The following is a 15120-nucleotide window of genomic DNA, read 5'->3' on the forward strand; positions in this document are numbered from 1 at the left end:
TGGACATCTAGCCCCCTCCCCTCTAGCCATGGCTCCTGTGGAGCAGACAGTGGGGCGTCTGTGCTGTGCTGAGGTCAGCTTCCATAGCCAGTGACACAGGGCACCTGGACCTGCTCTCCAGATGGGGCTCTGTCCTCAGGCAGCTTCCCGGAGAAGCTGAGTGATGAGTGAGGCTGGGGGCTTGCATCCCCACTGAGCCTCGCCGGCTGACGGCTGCCCTTGCCCCATCCAGAATGCAATGCCACCTACCAGTTCACGTGCAAGAACAAGTTCTGCAAGCCCCTCTTCTGGGTCTGTGACAACGTGAACGATTGTGGGGACAACAGTGATGAGCTGGAGTGCGGTGAGTGCTCGTGGGGGTGTGGCCTGGGCTGCAGCCAGCTCTCAGCTGAGGCTTCGAGCCCCTGCTGAGTGCTTTGTGCTTCCCAGATTGTCCGGCTGAGACCGTCAAGTGTGGCAATGGGAAGTGCATCCTGAAGAGCCAGCAATGTGACGGGAAAGACAACTGCGGGGACGGGTCTGATGAGGCCACATGTGACAGCGGTGAGGCCTGGCCCAGCCCACTGTCCTTTAGGGGACGTTTCCCCCCTGTACCCGAGAGAGGAGCCATGAGCACACTCACGTGCAGCATGTCCAAAGTTTAATAAACACAAACCACCTCATGTGAAGTGTGACGATAAAAGGTGTCCATAGGAAGAGAATCTTCCAGAAGGTGGAGAACCATTGGCAGGGCTGGAAGGACAGTGGGCTGGTGCAGATGGGTGGACAGGCCTGAGTGAGGGGCGTAAGATGGGTGGATCGTCAGGCTTCTGGTTGGCTGCCACAGAGGAACCGATTTTCTCCCCATGTCCCTCCTTGAGCAGTGAGCATCGTCCCCTGCACCAAACACACCTATCGCTGCAAAAATGGGCTCTGTGTGAGCAAGGGCAACCCTGAGTGTGACGGGAAGAAGGACTGCAGCGACGGCTCGGATGAGAAGGACTGTGGTGAGCAGGGATGCCATATATGGTTGTTCACTGTGCAGACACATACAGAGGCGGAAATCACATCAGTGCCTCATTCACCCAGTTCTGCCCGGGTGAGAGGATGTGTCTGCCTGGAGGAAAGGATGGCTTTGCTGGTTGGTAGTAAGACACTGCCCCATTGGCCTGTTCTGGTCCTGGAGGCAAGGCCATGAGCAGCCAGCGTCAGTGCCTTCATGGCAGGGCTGCTGGGCTGGCCCCTGCTCCATAGACCCAGCCACAGGGGAGTGGCAAGCCCTGGCTTCCCATCCTGCCTGGAGGAGAGAGCACACAGCTTGCTGGAGCACTCAGCAGGGTTTTGCCCACACCCCACCCCATACTTTAATTTGTAACCTCTTGTGTGTTTCAGAAGCGCTGGCCTCAGGTTAAATTTGAGCATAGCTGCAGCTATTCTGTGACTTCATGTCACCCATCCACTGTTCTCTCTGAGAGCTGTGTCCTTCAGCATTTGACAAGGAAATCTAGGCAAATGACACCCATAGTAAATCTAAACAAACCAACAGGTGTCTGGAGGCCCTTCGAATGCATTTGTGCAGGAGGTGGAAGGGGAGATTATGAGGGTTTTGAACTTGGGAGTGGGGAGAGGGGCCCAGTGGAAGCCGGTGAGGCTTGAAGTTACTTACTGGTAGGGGTCCCTCATGCCACAACTGCTCCGGTGGTGCTATGCCTATCCCCAGGGGGGCTCTTTGGGCCTGATGCAGGGCCCGGCGCTGGTGCCCCACTTTGACTCACTGTCTTTTCTTTGGGTTATCTGCCCCTCCCAGACTGTGGACTGCGGTCGTTCAGCAGGCAGTCTCGTGTTGTTGGGGGCAAGGATGCAGAAGAGGGTGAATGGCCCTGGCAGGTGAGTCTCCACGCTCTGGGCCAGGGCCATCTGTGCGGGGCTTCGCTTATCTCTCACAACTGGATGGTGTCTGCAGCTCACTGCTTCGTCAACGACAGAGGATTCAGGTGGGCCACTGGGCAGGAAATAGGGGGCCTCCTTGGAAGCCCTCCTCTGTGTATTCTGGGGTTGGAAAGCCCTGTGTCTGTGAGTCACGCCAAGGTGGGATGGCAGTGGGGCAGGGCCAGGACTGGAGGGGTTGCAGACACCCAGGACAAGCTCACTCGCAGTAATAATAAAAATGAGCATTTCCTTCTCAGTCAAGTACCATCTAAGTGCCTTTCCTAACAAGCTAGTTAGGCAGGTCTGGTTATGTCCCTGTTTTACAGAAACAGAGATTCAGAGAGGTAAAGACATTTGCTCGAGGTTGCCCAGCTATTAAGTGGCAGAGCCAGACTGGGACCCAGGTGTGTGGATTCCACAGTCTGAGTAGTTAGTCCCTGCACCAAAGGGACGCCTCGGGATGAGTTCAGATCAGCCTCGCAGTCACTGCAGCTCTGGCTTACCAGGTGACCTTGGGAAAGTTATTCATACTTCCTAGGCCTCAGGTTCTTCGGTGGTAATGGTGACACTGTGAGTTCTTATCCTTAGAGCTGTGAGAATTAAATACGACAGCACACCTGAAATACTGAGCCCTGTGCCTGGCACAGGGAAGGTCACTAAGGAAGGGTTGTTCTGGCATCTTAGGAAGGGAGCAGAGGATTAGCAGGAACAGGTGGCCTGACCCAGGGCTCAGCTCTTTGTGTCTTAGCTCCAGTCTACTCAGGCCCTCTGGCCACTGGCTGTGGGTAGAAGTCTAAGGGGACAGCTTGCTCCTGGAGTAGATCTTAAAAGGGATTCCTACCTTTGGGGACTTCCTGCTGGGCACATGCTCTCCTGCCACAGGTGGCAGCTTGAGGGCCCCCCAGGCTGCCATGACACCCTTTTACAGGGACGAGAGGAGAACCGTCATGCACTTTCAGGAGAGACGACCTCCAGCAGCACACAGGCCTCAGGAACAGATGTGGGGCATGGTCACAGGGGCACATGGGCATGGGTGGTGGAGGAGACACCGAAGGTCTGGAGGGAGCAAGGTCAGTGTGAGGAGTGAGGCCTTGCTGGGCTGTGGAAGGGCAGCCTCGTGCGACCTGACTGTCCTTTCTCTTCTCATTTTGTCAGCTCCACTCTACCCTGGGCAGAAATGATTTTCTTTCTTTTTGGGGTGATGAGAGCCTACTTAAGAATTTTTTTAGATAAACTTTATTTTGGAATGTAGATAAGTTGCAAAGATAGTACAGAATTCCCATATACCCCTCACCTGCTTCCCCTTGCTGTTAATGTGGGATGTTTGTAAACACTACGGTTAACACACCTCCAGGCCCCGCTGGCCTTGCCCTAGTTTTTACACTGATGTCCTTTCTGCTCCAGGAGCCGTCCCGGTTACTACTTTGCATTCTGTTCTCCGGTCTCCCCAGACTCCTCTGGTCTGTGACAGTTTCTGTCTTTGTTTGTTTTTCATGACTCTGACAGCCTGGAGGCCAGGTATTCTGTAGAATGCCCCCCGTCTAGGTTTGTCTGACGTTGTTCTCATGATGAGACTGCGGTTATGAGGTTTGGAAGAATATCACGTCATATCAGCAGGTAAATGACGTCAACATGACGTTGCTGGTAGTGTTAAGCTTTGTCATTTGGTTAAGATGCTGTTTGCCAGCTTTTCCCATAGGCAGTACCTGTGTTCTCCCTTTCTACATGGTATTCTTTGGATATCAGCTAATTTGGAATTCTTCTGTAAGGAAGATTTGTCCCTTCGCTCCCCTTTACTTCACCATCTATTTATACTCCAACAGGCTCGTGTGTATTTATATTTCAGGTTGTAATCTGATGCCATGTTACTGACTTTGCTGCTCAAATTGTTCCCGATTTGGCTCTTGGGAGCTCACTGAGTTTGGCTCCTGTGTTGTGTCCCTTTGACAGGGCCCCATTCTTTTGTTTAGTTGAGTCACTTTCTTGCTTTCTGGCACTCCTAGGTGCTCCAGACTTCTCTTGTATGTTCCCTGGCCCAGCCCTAGAATGAGCCATTTCTCCAAGGAGCCCTCTTAGTGGGAATGGTATTTAGAAGCCAAGAGCTAGGACACCATGTCTGTGTCCTCCCCAGTGAATCTGCCACGGCCTCCTGTACCTCTTCCTTTTTCCCTCTCTTCATCGTCTCATTTCTCATTTCCCTTTCCTTCATCTTCTGTTGATCATCAGTCTTACTTTTTGCCAAGTAATTCCTTCAGTAGCCACTGTTATTATCAGCACTGTGGAGATAAAATGAGTAAGACTTGGTCCCTGCACTTCACAGACTTCCCAGGTAGGGGACGAGATCCGTTATGTGTGCACATGTGCATATACACACGTGTGCACATACACGGACATGCATGTGCACAGTAAATGCTGGGCCAGAACTGTGGACACGTCACCTAGGGCCGATGTGTGGAGTTTAGAATTCTGCCTGCGCGCTGGGAAGGGCGGCTGTGAGGAATGCCGTTATCAGCAGGAGCATCTGATCTGAGTGTCTAAATGTGAGGGTATTTGTCACTGGACGAGGTAACTCAGTCCTTCCAGACAAAGGGAATGTTGTGAGCAGAAGCAGGTAGGTGTGAAGTGTTCAAGAACCTGGAGTGCAGTTACTTTGGACACATTTCTGAGTCAACAAATACTCACAAGGTGTTACCAAGAGGTGGTATCATGTTGTGGTTACGAGCATAGGTTGCCTGGGTTTAGACTGTGGTCCATGACTTACTAGCTGTGTGATCTTGGGAAAGTTACTTAACCTCTCTGTGCCTGAGTTCTCATCTTAAAATGGGTGGTCGTATCTTGAAGAGCTGTTTGGGAGATAAAATGACAACATGTCAGCATTTAGACAAGGGCTTCATGTGTGGTCAGCTCTGTTCCAATGTTAACTATTTCCAACGCCCTCTCTAACACCATGACAGTTACTGAGGGGAACTAGGTGGCCACACCTTCCCAGCTGGTAAGTGTGTGTACCTTAAACAATTAGAGACTAAGTTTGCTTGTATGATCAAAGACTGTCTTAGACCGGGAACCATGGGCTTTAGAGAAAAGACCATTGTGGTGGGGTAAATAGGGAAGACTCAGTGAAAGGGGCTGGGTGATCAGGGTCCGGCGGAGGCCGAGGGGTGGAGAGCCTTAGGGCACAGAGCTCAGCACCAGCACAGGGCTGAAAACGGGATGTCCATGTTAGGCGATGGGGTCAGGGGAGCATGCAGCAGCGGGGTTGAGGTGCCGCCTCTCGCTCCCCCATCCCATCCCATCCTTTCAGCCTCCAGCTCCTTGCCTCCTAGATATCCTGGAAGCATCTCTACTCTTTCCTACTCACACTGCTACTATCTTGGCTCCCCCTGGCCGAGGGGGCTGAAGCACCCTCCACCTGATCTCCTTGCTTTCCTCTCGGCACTCTGGTCCCCAACGCCAGTGTGGTCTATCCAGAGAACTAACTTGATCCTGTTGACCCCCTACTTACAGGTGTGCCGTGGCTTGCAGGATAACGTAGAAACGCCGTAGCTTGACCAACATGGCCACATCACCTGGCCGCTGCCCATCTCTCCAACCTCAGTCTCCTATCCTGGCCTCACACCGTCCATATGTTCAACTTTGGGGGGCTTCCTAAACATTCCCGTTGCTCTCTTTGAATGTGCTACTTTCTCCTCCACCTGTAGGCTTTGACCAAATTATATTAGGTTTTCAAGGCCTGGTTTATGACCTGTTTCCTCTCCTGTCTCACGCCTCCCACCCCATGTTCTTCCAGGGCATCTCCCCAATCCTCTGAAGGATGCTTTTCACGCTGTGCTGCCGTGGGTGGGTTTCCTGGTTCTCTTCCCAAGGATGCTGTGAATGTGAAGACTGGATATAATACAATTCCTGGAACATCAGAGAGACCCAATAATTACTGAATAAATGAATAGATGGATGGGTGAATACATGGTAGAGTATGGGGATGAATGTGAGAAAAAATCAGAAAGGGTAAGGCAGAGTTCATGGTGGTATTGAATGCCTGGATGGGAAGGAGAAGCTGATCTGTCAGGTATTGGAATCATTTTAGGTTGTTGAATAAGACGAAGAGGTTCTCACAAAAGCAGTTTTTAGGAAGTTGCTATCCAGCAGCAACAGATTAGAATGAAGAGAGACCAGAGGCAAAAAGACCTAGTGTGGAAGGTGGTGCTTCAGTCTGGGTGTGAGACACTATAGGGAGGGGGCGGTAAGAACGGAGAGGAAAAGGTGGATGCAGGGTCAGCAGAAGGCAGCTGGGTAGGGTGGGGCGACAGATACTGGTGTGTGAGTCTGAAGTGCACGTCGGAGGTGAGGCTGCTTCCGTAGCCTCTTGACTTTCCTGAGAGGTTAGAGAAAATGAAGCAGGTGTTCATGCTTTTCTCTATCATATACATTTTCTATTTTAAAGATATATTTTCCAGTTTTTTATTTTGAAAAAAATTCAAACCTACAAGTTGCAAATACAGTGAAAGAAAAGAAAAATTACAACAAACGCCTTCATACCCTTTATCTTACATTCACTAATTGTTTAATTTTACCACATTTGTTTTATTTTTATCTCCTCACACATATATGTGTATACACACACATACTTGGTTTTAACAAATATTTTTCTTTTGAACATCAAGGTCTCTCAGAACACCTCAGTAACAAAAGATTTGGTTTACTAAGGAATCTGCCTGTTAGCAAACACTTCAGACCACAAAGTTAACATTAGGTTACATACATCTTACAAAAAACATTACCTCAATCTGTTAAAATAAGCCAATGTGAAACTAGGAAAGAATAACTAGAAAAAAATAAGCTCAGCTTCAGTGCCCCAAGTATCACACTTAGAAGTAGAAAGATATCTTATCTTCTCCTTAAGTAGTTATTGTTATGCCATACACATTTTTTAAATGTTAACAAAAATAAAGGGAAAAATCCTTGAAAATATATTATCAGAGGCAATGAAGATAAAATATCGAATAAGGAATTCTTCAGGCAGAGTTTAGTCTATTTCCCTGCATGACGTATCATCATCTCCTTTGAGGGATGGCATCTCAGGTTCAGCAGCCTTGCTACCATCAGTCATCGGGTCATCTTCATCAGTGCTAAGACCGAGTTTGATCATCCTGTAGATCCCATTAGCGTATGTCTGGGATATTCCAGACTGAAGCTGGAAGACAGGAGCGCAGTTCCGTGGAGCACGATGACCAGATCCTTGCTTCACAGACTTCTCCTTTCTGTCAGCCTCTTCCTTTTATGTTAAAGTCTTGGTGATGGAATGATTAGGGTTTATTGCCAGGTGTTTCTTTGCTGCCATGTAACCCATTGTTGAGTTGTCTCTTAGGGCTTGGGCCTTCATGATTCTTTCCATGTTTTCTGTCCAGCCACTTGTGCTTGTGGCATTGCAACATTAGTCAATTAATGTTGCATGACCACCCTTTTGGCTTTTTTCTCCAAGATGTCTTTCGTGATTTTGCAGAGCTTTTGAAGCTTTGCTTTTTCTCTTCTGCATCTTCTGGAATGTCCAACCCCTCTTTGGTGACTGACACTAAAGTCTTCCCCTCAGATTCCTTCAGCTGTTGTACACAACTTCTCAGTAGGCTTGATCACACAAATCCTTCTAAGCTGTGCTTCCAAAGATGTTCACATATATTTTTCTGAACTGTTTCTGAGTTAGGTGCAGCCATCACAACATTCTTCCTTACATACATCAGTCTGTATCTCCTAAGAACAAGGAAATTCTCCCATGTAACCACAATATGTCCAGAAATGACAGTGCTGATATGGTACTGTTAGCTAGCGTATGCCCCATATTTCATATGTCCTCCAGTTCTCTCAGTGTTGTCCTTTATACGTTTTTATCCCCTTAAATCAAGGATCCAATCTAGGGTTATGCTTTGTATTTAGTCATTCGGTTCCTTTAGTTTCTTTTAAATCTAAAACACTTTCTTCAAGCCTTATATTTTTGGTGTATTACCTTTTTGAAAAGTCCAGGCCAGTTATTTTGCAGATTATCTCTCAATTTGGATTTTTCTGATTGTTTTATTCTTGATTAGAGTTAGGTTACACATTGTTTTTTTTTTTTTTTTTTTTTGTAGGAAACACTACCTAGGTGATACTGTGTCCTTCTCAGGAAGCCATGATATCTCACTAATGGGAATGACTAGGAGACCCTGTTGATTTCTTACTTGGTTAAGGTGGTGTCCAGGGGTTTCTTCATTATAAAGATACTTCCCACCCTTGGTTATGAGTTAAGTAATCTTGGATGATCCATTGAATCAGTGTGAATATCTTACTGTCCAACAATCTTTTACCCAGTGGTTTTAGCATTCCTCAGTGACGCATGTATTGGTTATTGCTGTGGTAGGTGCAAAATGTGATTTCTTATTGAATAATTTCTTTTGTATTTATTAGCTGGTGTTTTTCTGTAAAGAATAGCTTTCCTTGCCCCCTTATAAATTTTTTTGAAATTATTTTTTAGACTCAGGATGGACTCATGGATTTCCCCTTCTCCCTTTTCTATTATTCAGCATGTGTAGAAATGTAATCCAATTGTTTATTTTGAAGTTCAGATAATCTTGACTTTGGCCAGTGAGCACCTTGTCCTACTTGTTCCGTCACTGTTTTGAGCACTCACTGACTTGTGGTAAAACAAATGTTCCAGGTTCATTTTATGCTTTACTTACTCTAGACCTGAAATCAACTGATTCCGCTGCCAACAACAAACCTAGTATATCAACTTCAATCTATTTTTCAACTCATGTGGTGCTTAGAATATATATCACTGTGTTAGAAAACTATTCTGAGTGAGTTGTGTGTTATTCCTTCTGTGAAAGATCAGATTAATAAACTATAATAAAGTATTTTTGGATAATTGGATGAAAATGAATTAAAAGAAGGAAACAAAGACGGAATGGGGGGAGGGGGTGTGAGTGTTGTGTCAGGAGGCACCCAGTAGTTTCCAGTTGAGGATGGAGGCCAAACTGTGCGGCTGGTGGTGTGTCCGGTGGCGCGCTCATCTCGGGCGGCTCTCTGGCTCCCTCTGCAGGTACTCCGACCACACCATGTGGACAGCCTTTCTGGGTCTGCACAGCCAGAGCAAGCGCAGTGCCCCCGGGGTGCAAGAGTGCAAGCTCAAGCGCATCATCAGCCACCCTAACTTCAACGACTTCACCTACGACTACGACATCGCACTGCTGGAGCTGGAGCAGCCGGTGGAGTACAGCAGCACCGTGCGGCCCATCTGCCTGCCAGACACCTCACACTCCTTCCCACCCGGCAAGGCCATCTGGGTCACCGGCTGGGGCCACACCTACGAGGGAGGTGAGCTAGGCTGTCCCACCTCCCACGCCTGGCAGGATGAGGCTGTCCAGGAGTGAAATGGAGGCTTCTAGTGAAAGCGGGGCATTTGGAGGCCGGGCTCTGCATGGAAGGCCTGGCCCTGCTACTTAACTGAGCGACCTAGGCCCAGAGTTGCTTAAACTCTGGGCCTGTTTCTTCTCCTGTGCAGTGAAGATAAAAACACCTTCCCAAATGGTACTTAGTGAATGTAAGAATGTTGCTGTGGGAACACTGATGTAGAAAGTCCTGTGGAGCTGTGCCTGAGTCAGGACCGGTGGTGGGAACCTGGCCTCTTCTCTCCTTCTCCCTACTTCTGAAGGCCGTTAGTTAGTAAATGTTATGTTGAAAAAACTCAGTTCTAATACCGTGTTTCCCTGAAAATAAGACCTAGCCGGACAATCAGCTCTAATGCGTCTTTTGGAGCAAAAATTAATATAAGACCGGTATTATATTATATTATTATATTATATTATATTACAGTACATTACGTTATATATAAGACCCGGTCTTATAGTAAAATAAGACCGGGTCTTATAATATAATATAATTAATATAATATAATATAATATGTAATATATTAATTTTTGCTCCAAAAGATGCATTAGAGCTGATTGTCCAACTAGGTCTTATTTTTGGTGAAACACGGTATTAACGTAGCACACTGCTGAAAATTTGTAGATTATAGAGAGGAAAAAGAAAAGTAACCTGACTTAAGACTCTACGCAGGGGTGTCCAAACTTTTTTCAACATTTTTCACCAAGGGCCATATTCGGTAAAATACTCAAACAGCCGGGCCATTCACTCGAGGTGAAGTACGTATTATAGCCTCACCTGGTTTATTTAAGTAAACTAAATGTATTTTTGGAATTTGCTGCGGGCCAATTAAAAATGGATTGTGGGCCGCAGTTGGCCCGCGGGCCGCAGTTTGCACACCCCTGCTCTACTGCCTTAACAAAACCACTGTGGGCATTTTTGTGGTACTTTCTTTTAGTCTTTCTGTTTCTTATTTCTTGTATGCTATTCCCACAGTGTATATTTGATCTTGTATCTCCTGTCACCTTTCCAGCCTGCCACCCAATGACTCTATATGGCTGCATAATATCCCGTTGAGTAAATGTGTCATCAGTTACATAGCCATTTGTCAGCCACAGCCTTCGGGTTGTCTCCAGAGTTTTACTTATACAGTTACTCCTGTGGGAGCATCGTGGATGGCACTGTTCCCCATGTGGCACGGCCCCCTCAGAAGCCCGCTTGCTCAGTCAGCCTGTCCTGCCCTCTCCCCAGGCAACGTGGTGCTGATCTTGCAGAAGGGCGAGATCCGTGTCATCAACCAGACAACCTGTGAGAAGCTGATGCCACAGCAGATCACCGCGCGCATGATGTGCGTGGGCTACCTGAGCGGGGGCGTGGATGCCTGCCAGGTGCGTGCCGGCGGGGGGAGCCTGGGCTGGGGTCAGCCTGGGGAGGTTGGGCGGGGGCACTCAGGGCTTGTCTTTCTTTCCTCAGGGTGATTCCGGGGGCCCCCTGTCCAGTGTGGAGGCAGATGGGCGGATCTTCCAGGCCGGCGTGGTGAGCTGGGGGGAAGGCTGTGCGCAGAGGGACAAGCCAGGCGTGTACACGAGGCTCCCTGTATTTCGGGACTGGATTAAAGAGCAAACTGGGGTATAGACGCAGAAGCCATCCACCGGCCACCCCAGTTTGCACCCCTGAGAACAGGATTGCTAACTGCACCCCTGCCTCAGGCCCCCCTGAGCCCAGACTATGAGCTGAATCCCCAGGACTCTAGAGATGGAGGACCAGTCTGCAGAGCCTCTCACCTCCCTCAGCCTCCAGAGCAGAAGGGAAGATCCCGGCCGTGCTGATGGGGCAGAGGCTTGAAGACACAGCCTGTCCCCTCCATCCCCAAGTTGGACTGAGGCTCTTTCCTGAAGATCGGCTTCCTCTGCACCTCTGATCCAGGAGCAGCTTTAATGTTGACTCTGGGACCCCTTAGGTGGGGTTGATGGGGTGCTGGGTGTTCGTTCCTAGGGCCACACTCTTCAGGAAACACAGGCCAGAAGGACCCTGGAAGACAGATGGGTCTAAGATTCGAATTGTTTTTCCAGGTCCCAGGGTAGGGTTCAGAGTGCATATTTGTGTGTATGAGTAAAACACTATTTCTTTTTAGGTATGCTTTTTTTCTTACTGCTTTTTTTCTTACTGGAGTCAATGGGTTCTCCTTCTTCCTCTCCGTCTTCCTAGTCCCAAGTCCTACTCCCAAGTTGTAACTGGGTTTAAATTTCCCTCAGAACAGACCCTGGAGTCAGGCTAAGAGTGAGGGTCTCTGGCCAGCACAGGGCTGTGTTGAGAGTCTCCAGCCAGCTAGCAGAGGGCAGAGGGCTCGGTTTTTGGTTTTGTTTTGTTTTGTTTTGTTTTATTGGGGAATATTGGGGGACCGTGTGTTTCTCCAGAGCCCATCAGCTCCAAGTCATTGACCTTCAATTTAGTTGGGGAGGGCGCAGCTCAGCTCCAAGTCCAGTTACTGTTTTCAATCTTTAGTTGCAGGGGCACAGCCCACCATCCCATGTGGGAATTGAACTGGCAACCTTGCTGAGAGCTCGCGCTCTAACCAGCTGAGCCATCCAGCCGCCCCTCCAGCAGCTCAGCAGCAGCTCATTGTCTTCAATCTAGTTGTGGAGGGCGCAGCTCACTGGCCCATGTGGGAATCGAATCGGCAAACCTGTTGTTCAGAGCTCGTACTCTAACCAAGTGCCGTCCGGCTGCCCCCCAGAGGGCTGTGTTTTTGCTCTTATCTGCAGCTGCAAAACCAGGGCCTGGCTCCCTGATAGGAGGGGTGGGGAGGGTGTGTGGCAGCGGCCCGGTCTGGGCACCCCAGGAGGGTGGAGGAGCTTTGTCCCAGGAAGAAAAGAGGAAGTAGGACTTTTTTAGGTGGAGAGGTGGTCATGTGAGTGGGGTGTGTGTGTGTGTGTGTGTGTGTATGTACATGTGTGCTTACACATGCAGCTATGAGAGGTCCTGAGGCCTTGGAGGAGATCTGCTTTGCCTACAGGTTTTCATATCTGTAGTGCCATCCACCCTCCTTTGAGTTTTACTTATTTAAAATACTCTCTTTTCTTGCTTGGGGTGACCCAGAGGGACAGTGTCAAGGATCTGGGGAGGGCTTAGGGAGTTCTTAAAGGGACATTTGAGGCGCTATATGAGCTGGGGCCAGGGGAGAGCAGCAAACCTAGGAAGAGAAATGAGATGGCCAGTGACACGAAGGAAGACAGGTTGTATTTGCTCATCGTGTATCTGCAGCTCAGGCCTGGCTCCCAGAAGATACTAATATATGTTTGCTGAATGAATGGTCTTTACCTTCCATGAGTTTTGGAAACCAAAGAAAGCATGGTGTCATTGGAGTGATCTGGTCAGATTTCTTGCGGGAGGTGAGCTGCCTCTTTCATTTTAGTCTGAATGTTTTACCCTTGGGAGGGAGGGAGAAGTTTTGTCTTGACACCTATGGAAGCACCCACGTTGAATTTCCCATCCAGGAATGGGAAAGAGTATCTGTTCTTACCAAGATGTGGGAAGTAGAAGAATGGAGATGCTGTCAGAAGAAGCCTGCACGGATAGCTGTGCAGGGAGAAGCCTCCCTGGCCTCTGGTTCCTCAGCACACCTGCCGCTCAGGCCCAGTATAGACGTGTTTGCCCCCCAGTGGGGCTCGAGGAGGCCAGCCTGGCCTGTGCCTCCCCCTTAACACCGTATTCTCCCACCACAGCCTGCCATTGTCTTAAAAACTCCCTTCCCAAGTCAGAAACACAGGCAGGATCAAAAGACTTCACTACAAATTACTTTTGGTCCCTAATGGCAGAGTGTCTCTTTACAACTCCCTGTTCCAATTTCCTGTGGTTTCTCAGGCTCATTGTTTTCTACCCAGGGAGATGGTTAAACATGCAGGTGGTTAGTCATTCAGGAGCCTTGTGGTCTGTGTGGTGTGGGGGGATTGGGCACACCTTCTGTGACAGTGTCCGCACAGTGTGGCCCTTGGGCCAGCAGCTTCAGTACCACCTGGTGAGTCTCGGTGGCGCAGATTCTCATGCTTCACCCCGACCTCCTGCATCAGAGACCTCCTGCATCAGAGACTCCGGGGCGGGTCCAGCAATCTGCTTCAGGTGACTCGAATGTACCTAACGTTTGAGAACTACCGTCCACAGGCTAACAGCATCAGCCTCACTGCCAGACACTCAGGGCTCACAGGCGCATGCCCTTCAGTCCTGTCAGGGTCCTGGAAGCTTCAGCAAAGGGTCAGTGCCTTTAAAATGACTGGAGCCAAATCCAGTGTTACTTCTGACAAATAAGAACAGGCTATGAATCCTTCACTTGTAGGAAGTCAAGTGTCACTCTGAGGCTTGTCACTCGCTGATAGCTCCAATGAAGACAGGAGGCACTGGTACAGAGTCTGAGTTGACAATGGGAGTGGCAACCGGCCTGTGTCCACCTCTCCCTGCTGAGGACAGTGGTGCAGGCTGGGAGCAGTGCACAGGCACACAGCCAGTGCAGGGATCAGGATGTGTGCGATGGGGCCATAGGCCTGCTGTCTTGCACCCACGGCATTGCTGGGGGAGTGACTAGTGGCCAAAACTATTTTGCACACATTTGCATTTTAGATCCATGAAGTCTAGCTCCAAGCATGTAAATAAAAATGCAATTTAATTGGTGCAGTCTGCCTTGGGTGTAGCCAGGTCTACAGTGCAGGGAGTGGGAGGAAAGTACATTTGCAGACCCGCTCACGTAATTGCACCTGGAGTCAAGTTGTTGAGAGCAGGACAGTGCCCCTCACTGCCCCAACAGCTAGTCAGGGCTGTCACTGGCGCCTGCTCACTCAGAGGGGCCCTGCACTTGGTTTAATGCTCTGCGTTGCCTTCCTTAAATTCTTCATCATTTTTTACAAGGGCCCCGCATTTTCACTTTGTACCGGGCCCCACAAATTACATAGCTGGTCCTGCAGCCTTATGCACTTGGCCATTATCCGGGCACCCTAAGTTCACAGTGTGAAGTGGGCAGGGAGCCGGGTCTGAGAAGGCTCTGATGGGTTGGAGCGAGGCGTGGAGTCTGCCAAGAGGTGGAAGTGACTTCTTCTAAGCCCCGGGCTGCTGCCCTGTTGTGTGGGCACTGGGGAGTCTGCAGTCCTCTTCAGCAAACCCGGTGAGGGGACCTTGGGATCCTTAGCATCACCTGCAGCTGTGGGACCCCACAGCAACTCAGGTGCAGCTGACAGTGAGAAGGAAGTGGCAGGGGCGAGGCCAACGGGGTGGCATCCTGCCCACGTGAGCACCTGTGTCCTGAGCAGGGTGCGGGGCCCAGTGCTGTTGGTTGGGTCCCCCTCTCCCAAGCTCAGTGAACCACCACGGGGTCCTTTCCTGGCTGACCAGCCTTTTTTGTTGGTATGATCTTGAAATTATTCATCTCCCTGGTCCCCTTAAACTACCTTGTATCTCAATCATTTTAGCCACCAATTGAAAATATATAAAGCTTAATGAATGTTTAATCTGATTGCATGGACAGGGAGTCCGCAGGAGTAACGGTGAAATCTGCTTAGCCAGGATGGACTTGATAGACGAGGTTAGGGCCCGGTTTGGAAGTCTCCAAAGACCCAGAGACCCAGACCCTGAAGAGCTGGGAGGGAAGGTCTTCAATCACCAAGGGCATTGCAGGACTTCCCTTCCAGGCCGTGGGCTGTTGGTGGGATGTTGTACTCACAGGGGCGAGTACAACAAAAGGCAGGCTGCTCACTGCCTTTTGGGGTTGGGCGGAGGGTCGGTGGTGAGGTGGGACGGGGAAGGACCCCAGTTCCAACCATTCTCAGAAGGCTG

The 15120-nt window shown here is 49.5% G+C and overlaps 1 protein-coding gene across 1 annotated transcript in view; it reads left to right on the forward strand.

Moving 5' to 3' along the window:
• ST14 (ST14 transmembrane serine protease matriptase) overlaps positions 1-11433 on the forward strand; it is a 39152-nt gene extending 27719 nt beyond the window's left edge. Inside the window, exons 13-19 of the mRNA XM_033098408.1 lie at positions 233-343; positions 430-543; positions 864-986; positions 1787-1973; positions 8975-9249; positions 10552-10688; positions 10774-11433. Of these exons, the coding sequence (XP_032954299.1) occupies positions 233-343; positions 430-543; positions 864-986; positions 1787-1973; positions 8975-9249; positions 10552-10688; positions 10774-10935 (1109 nt within the window). The 3' untranslated portion in view covers positions 10936-11433. The remainder of the gene's footprint in view (positions 1-232; positions 344-429; positions 544-863; positions 987-1786; positions 1974-8974; positions 9250-10551; positions 10689-10773) is intronic.
• Positions 11434-15120: the final 3687 nt, after the last annotated feature.

Source organism: Rhinolophus ferrumequinum, chromosome 25 (assembly GCF_004115265.2).
Source record: "Rhinolophus ferrumequinum isolate MPI-CBG mRhiFer1 chromosome 25, mRhiFer1_v1.p, whole genome shotgun sequence".
In the NCBI taxonomy this organism is placed as follows: Eukaryota; Metazoa; Chordata; class Mammalia; order Chiroptera; family Rhinolophidae; genus Rhinolophus; species Rhinolophus ferrumequinum.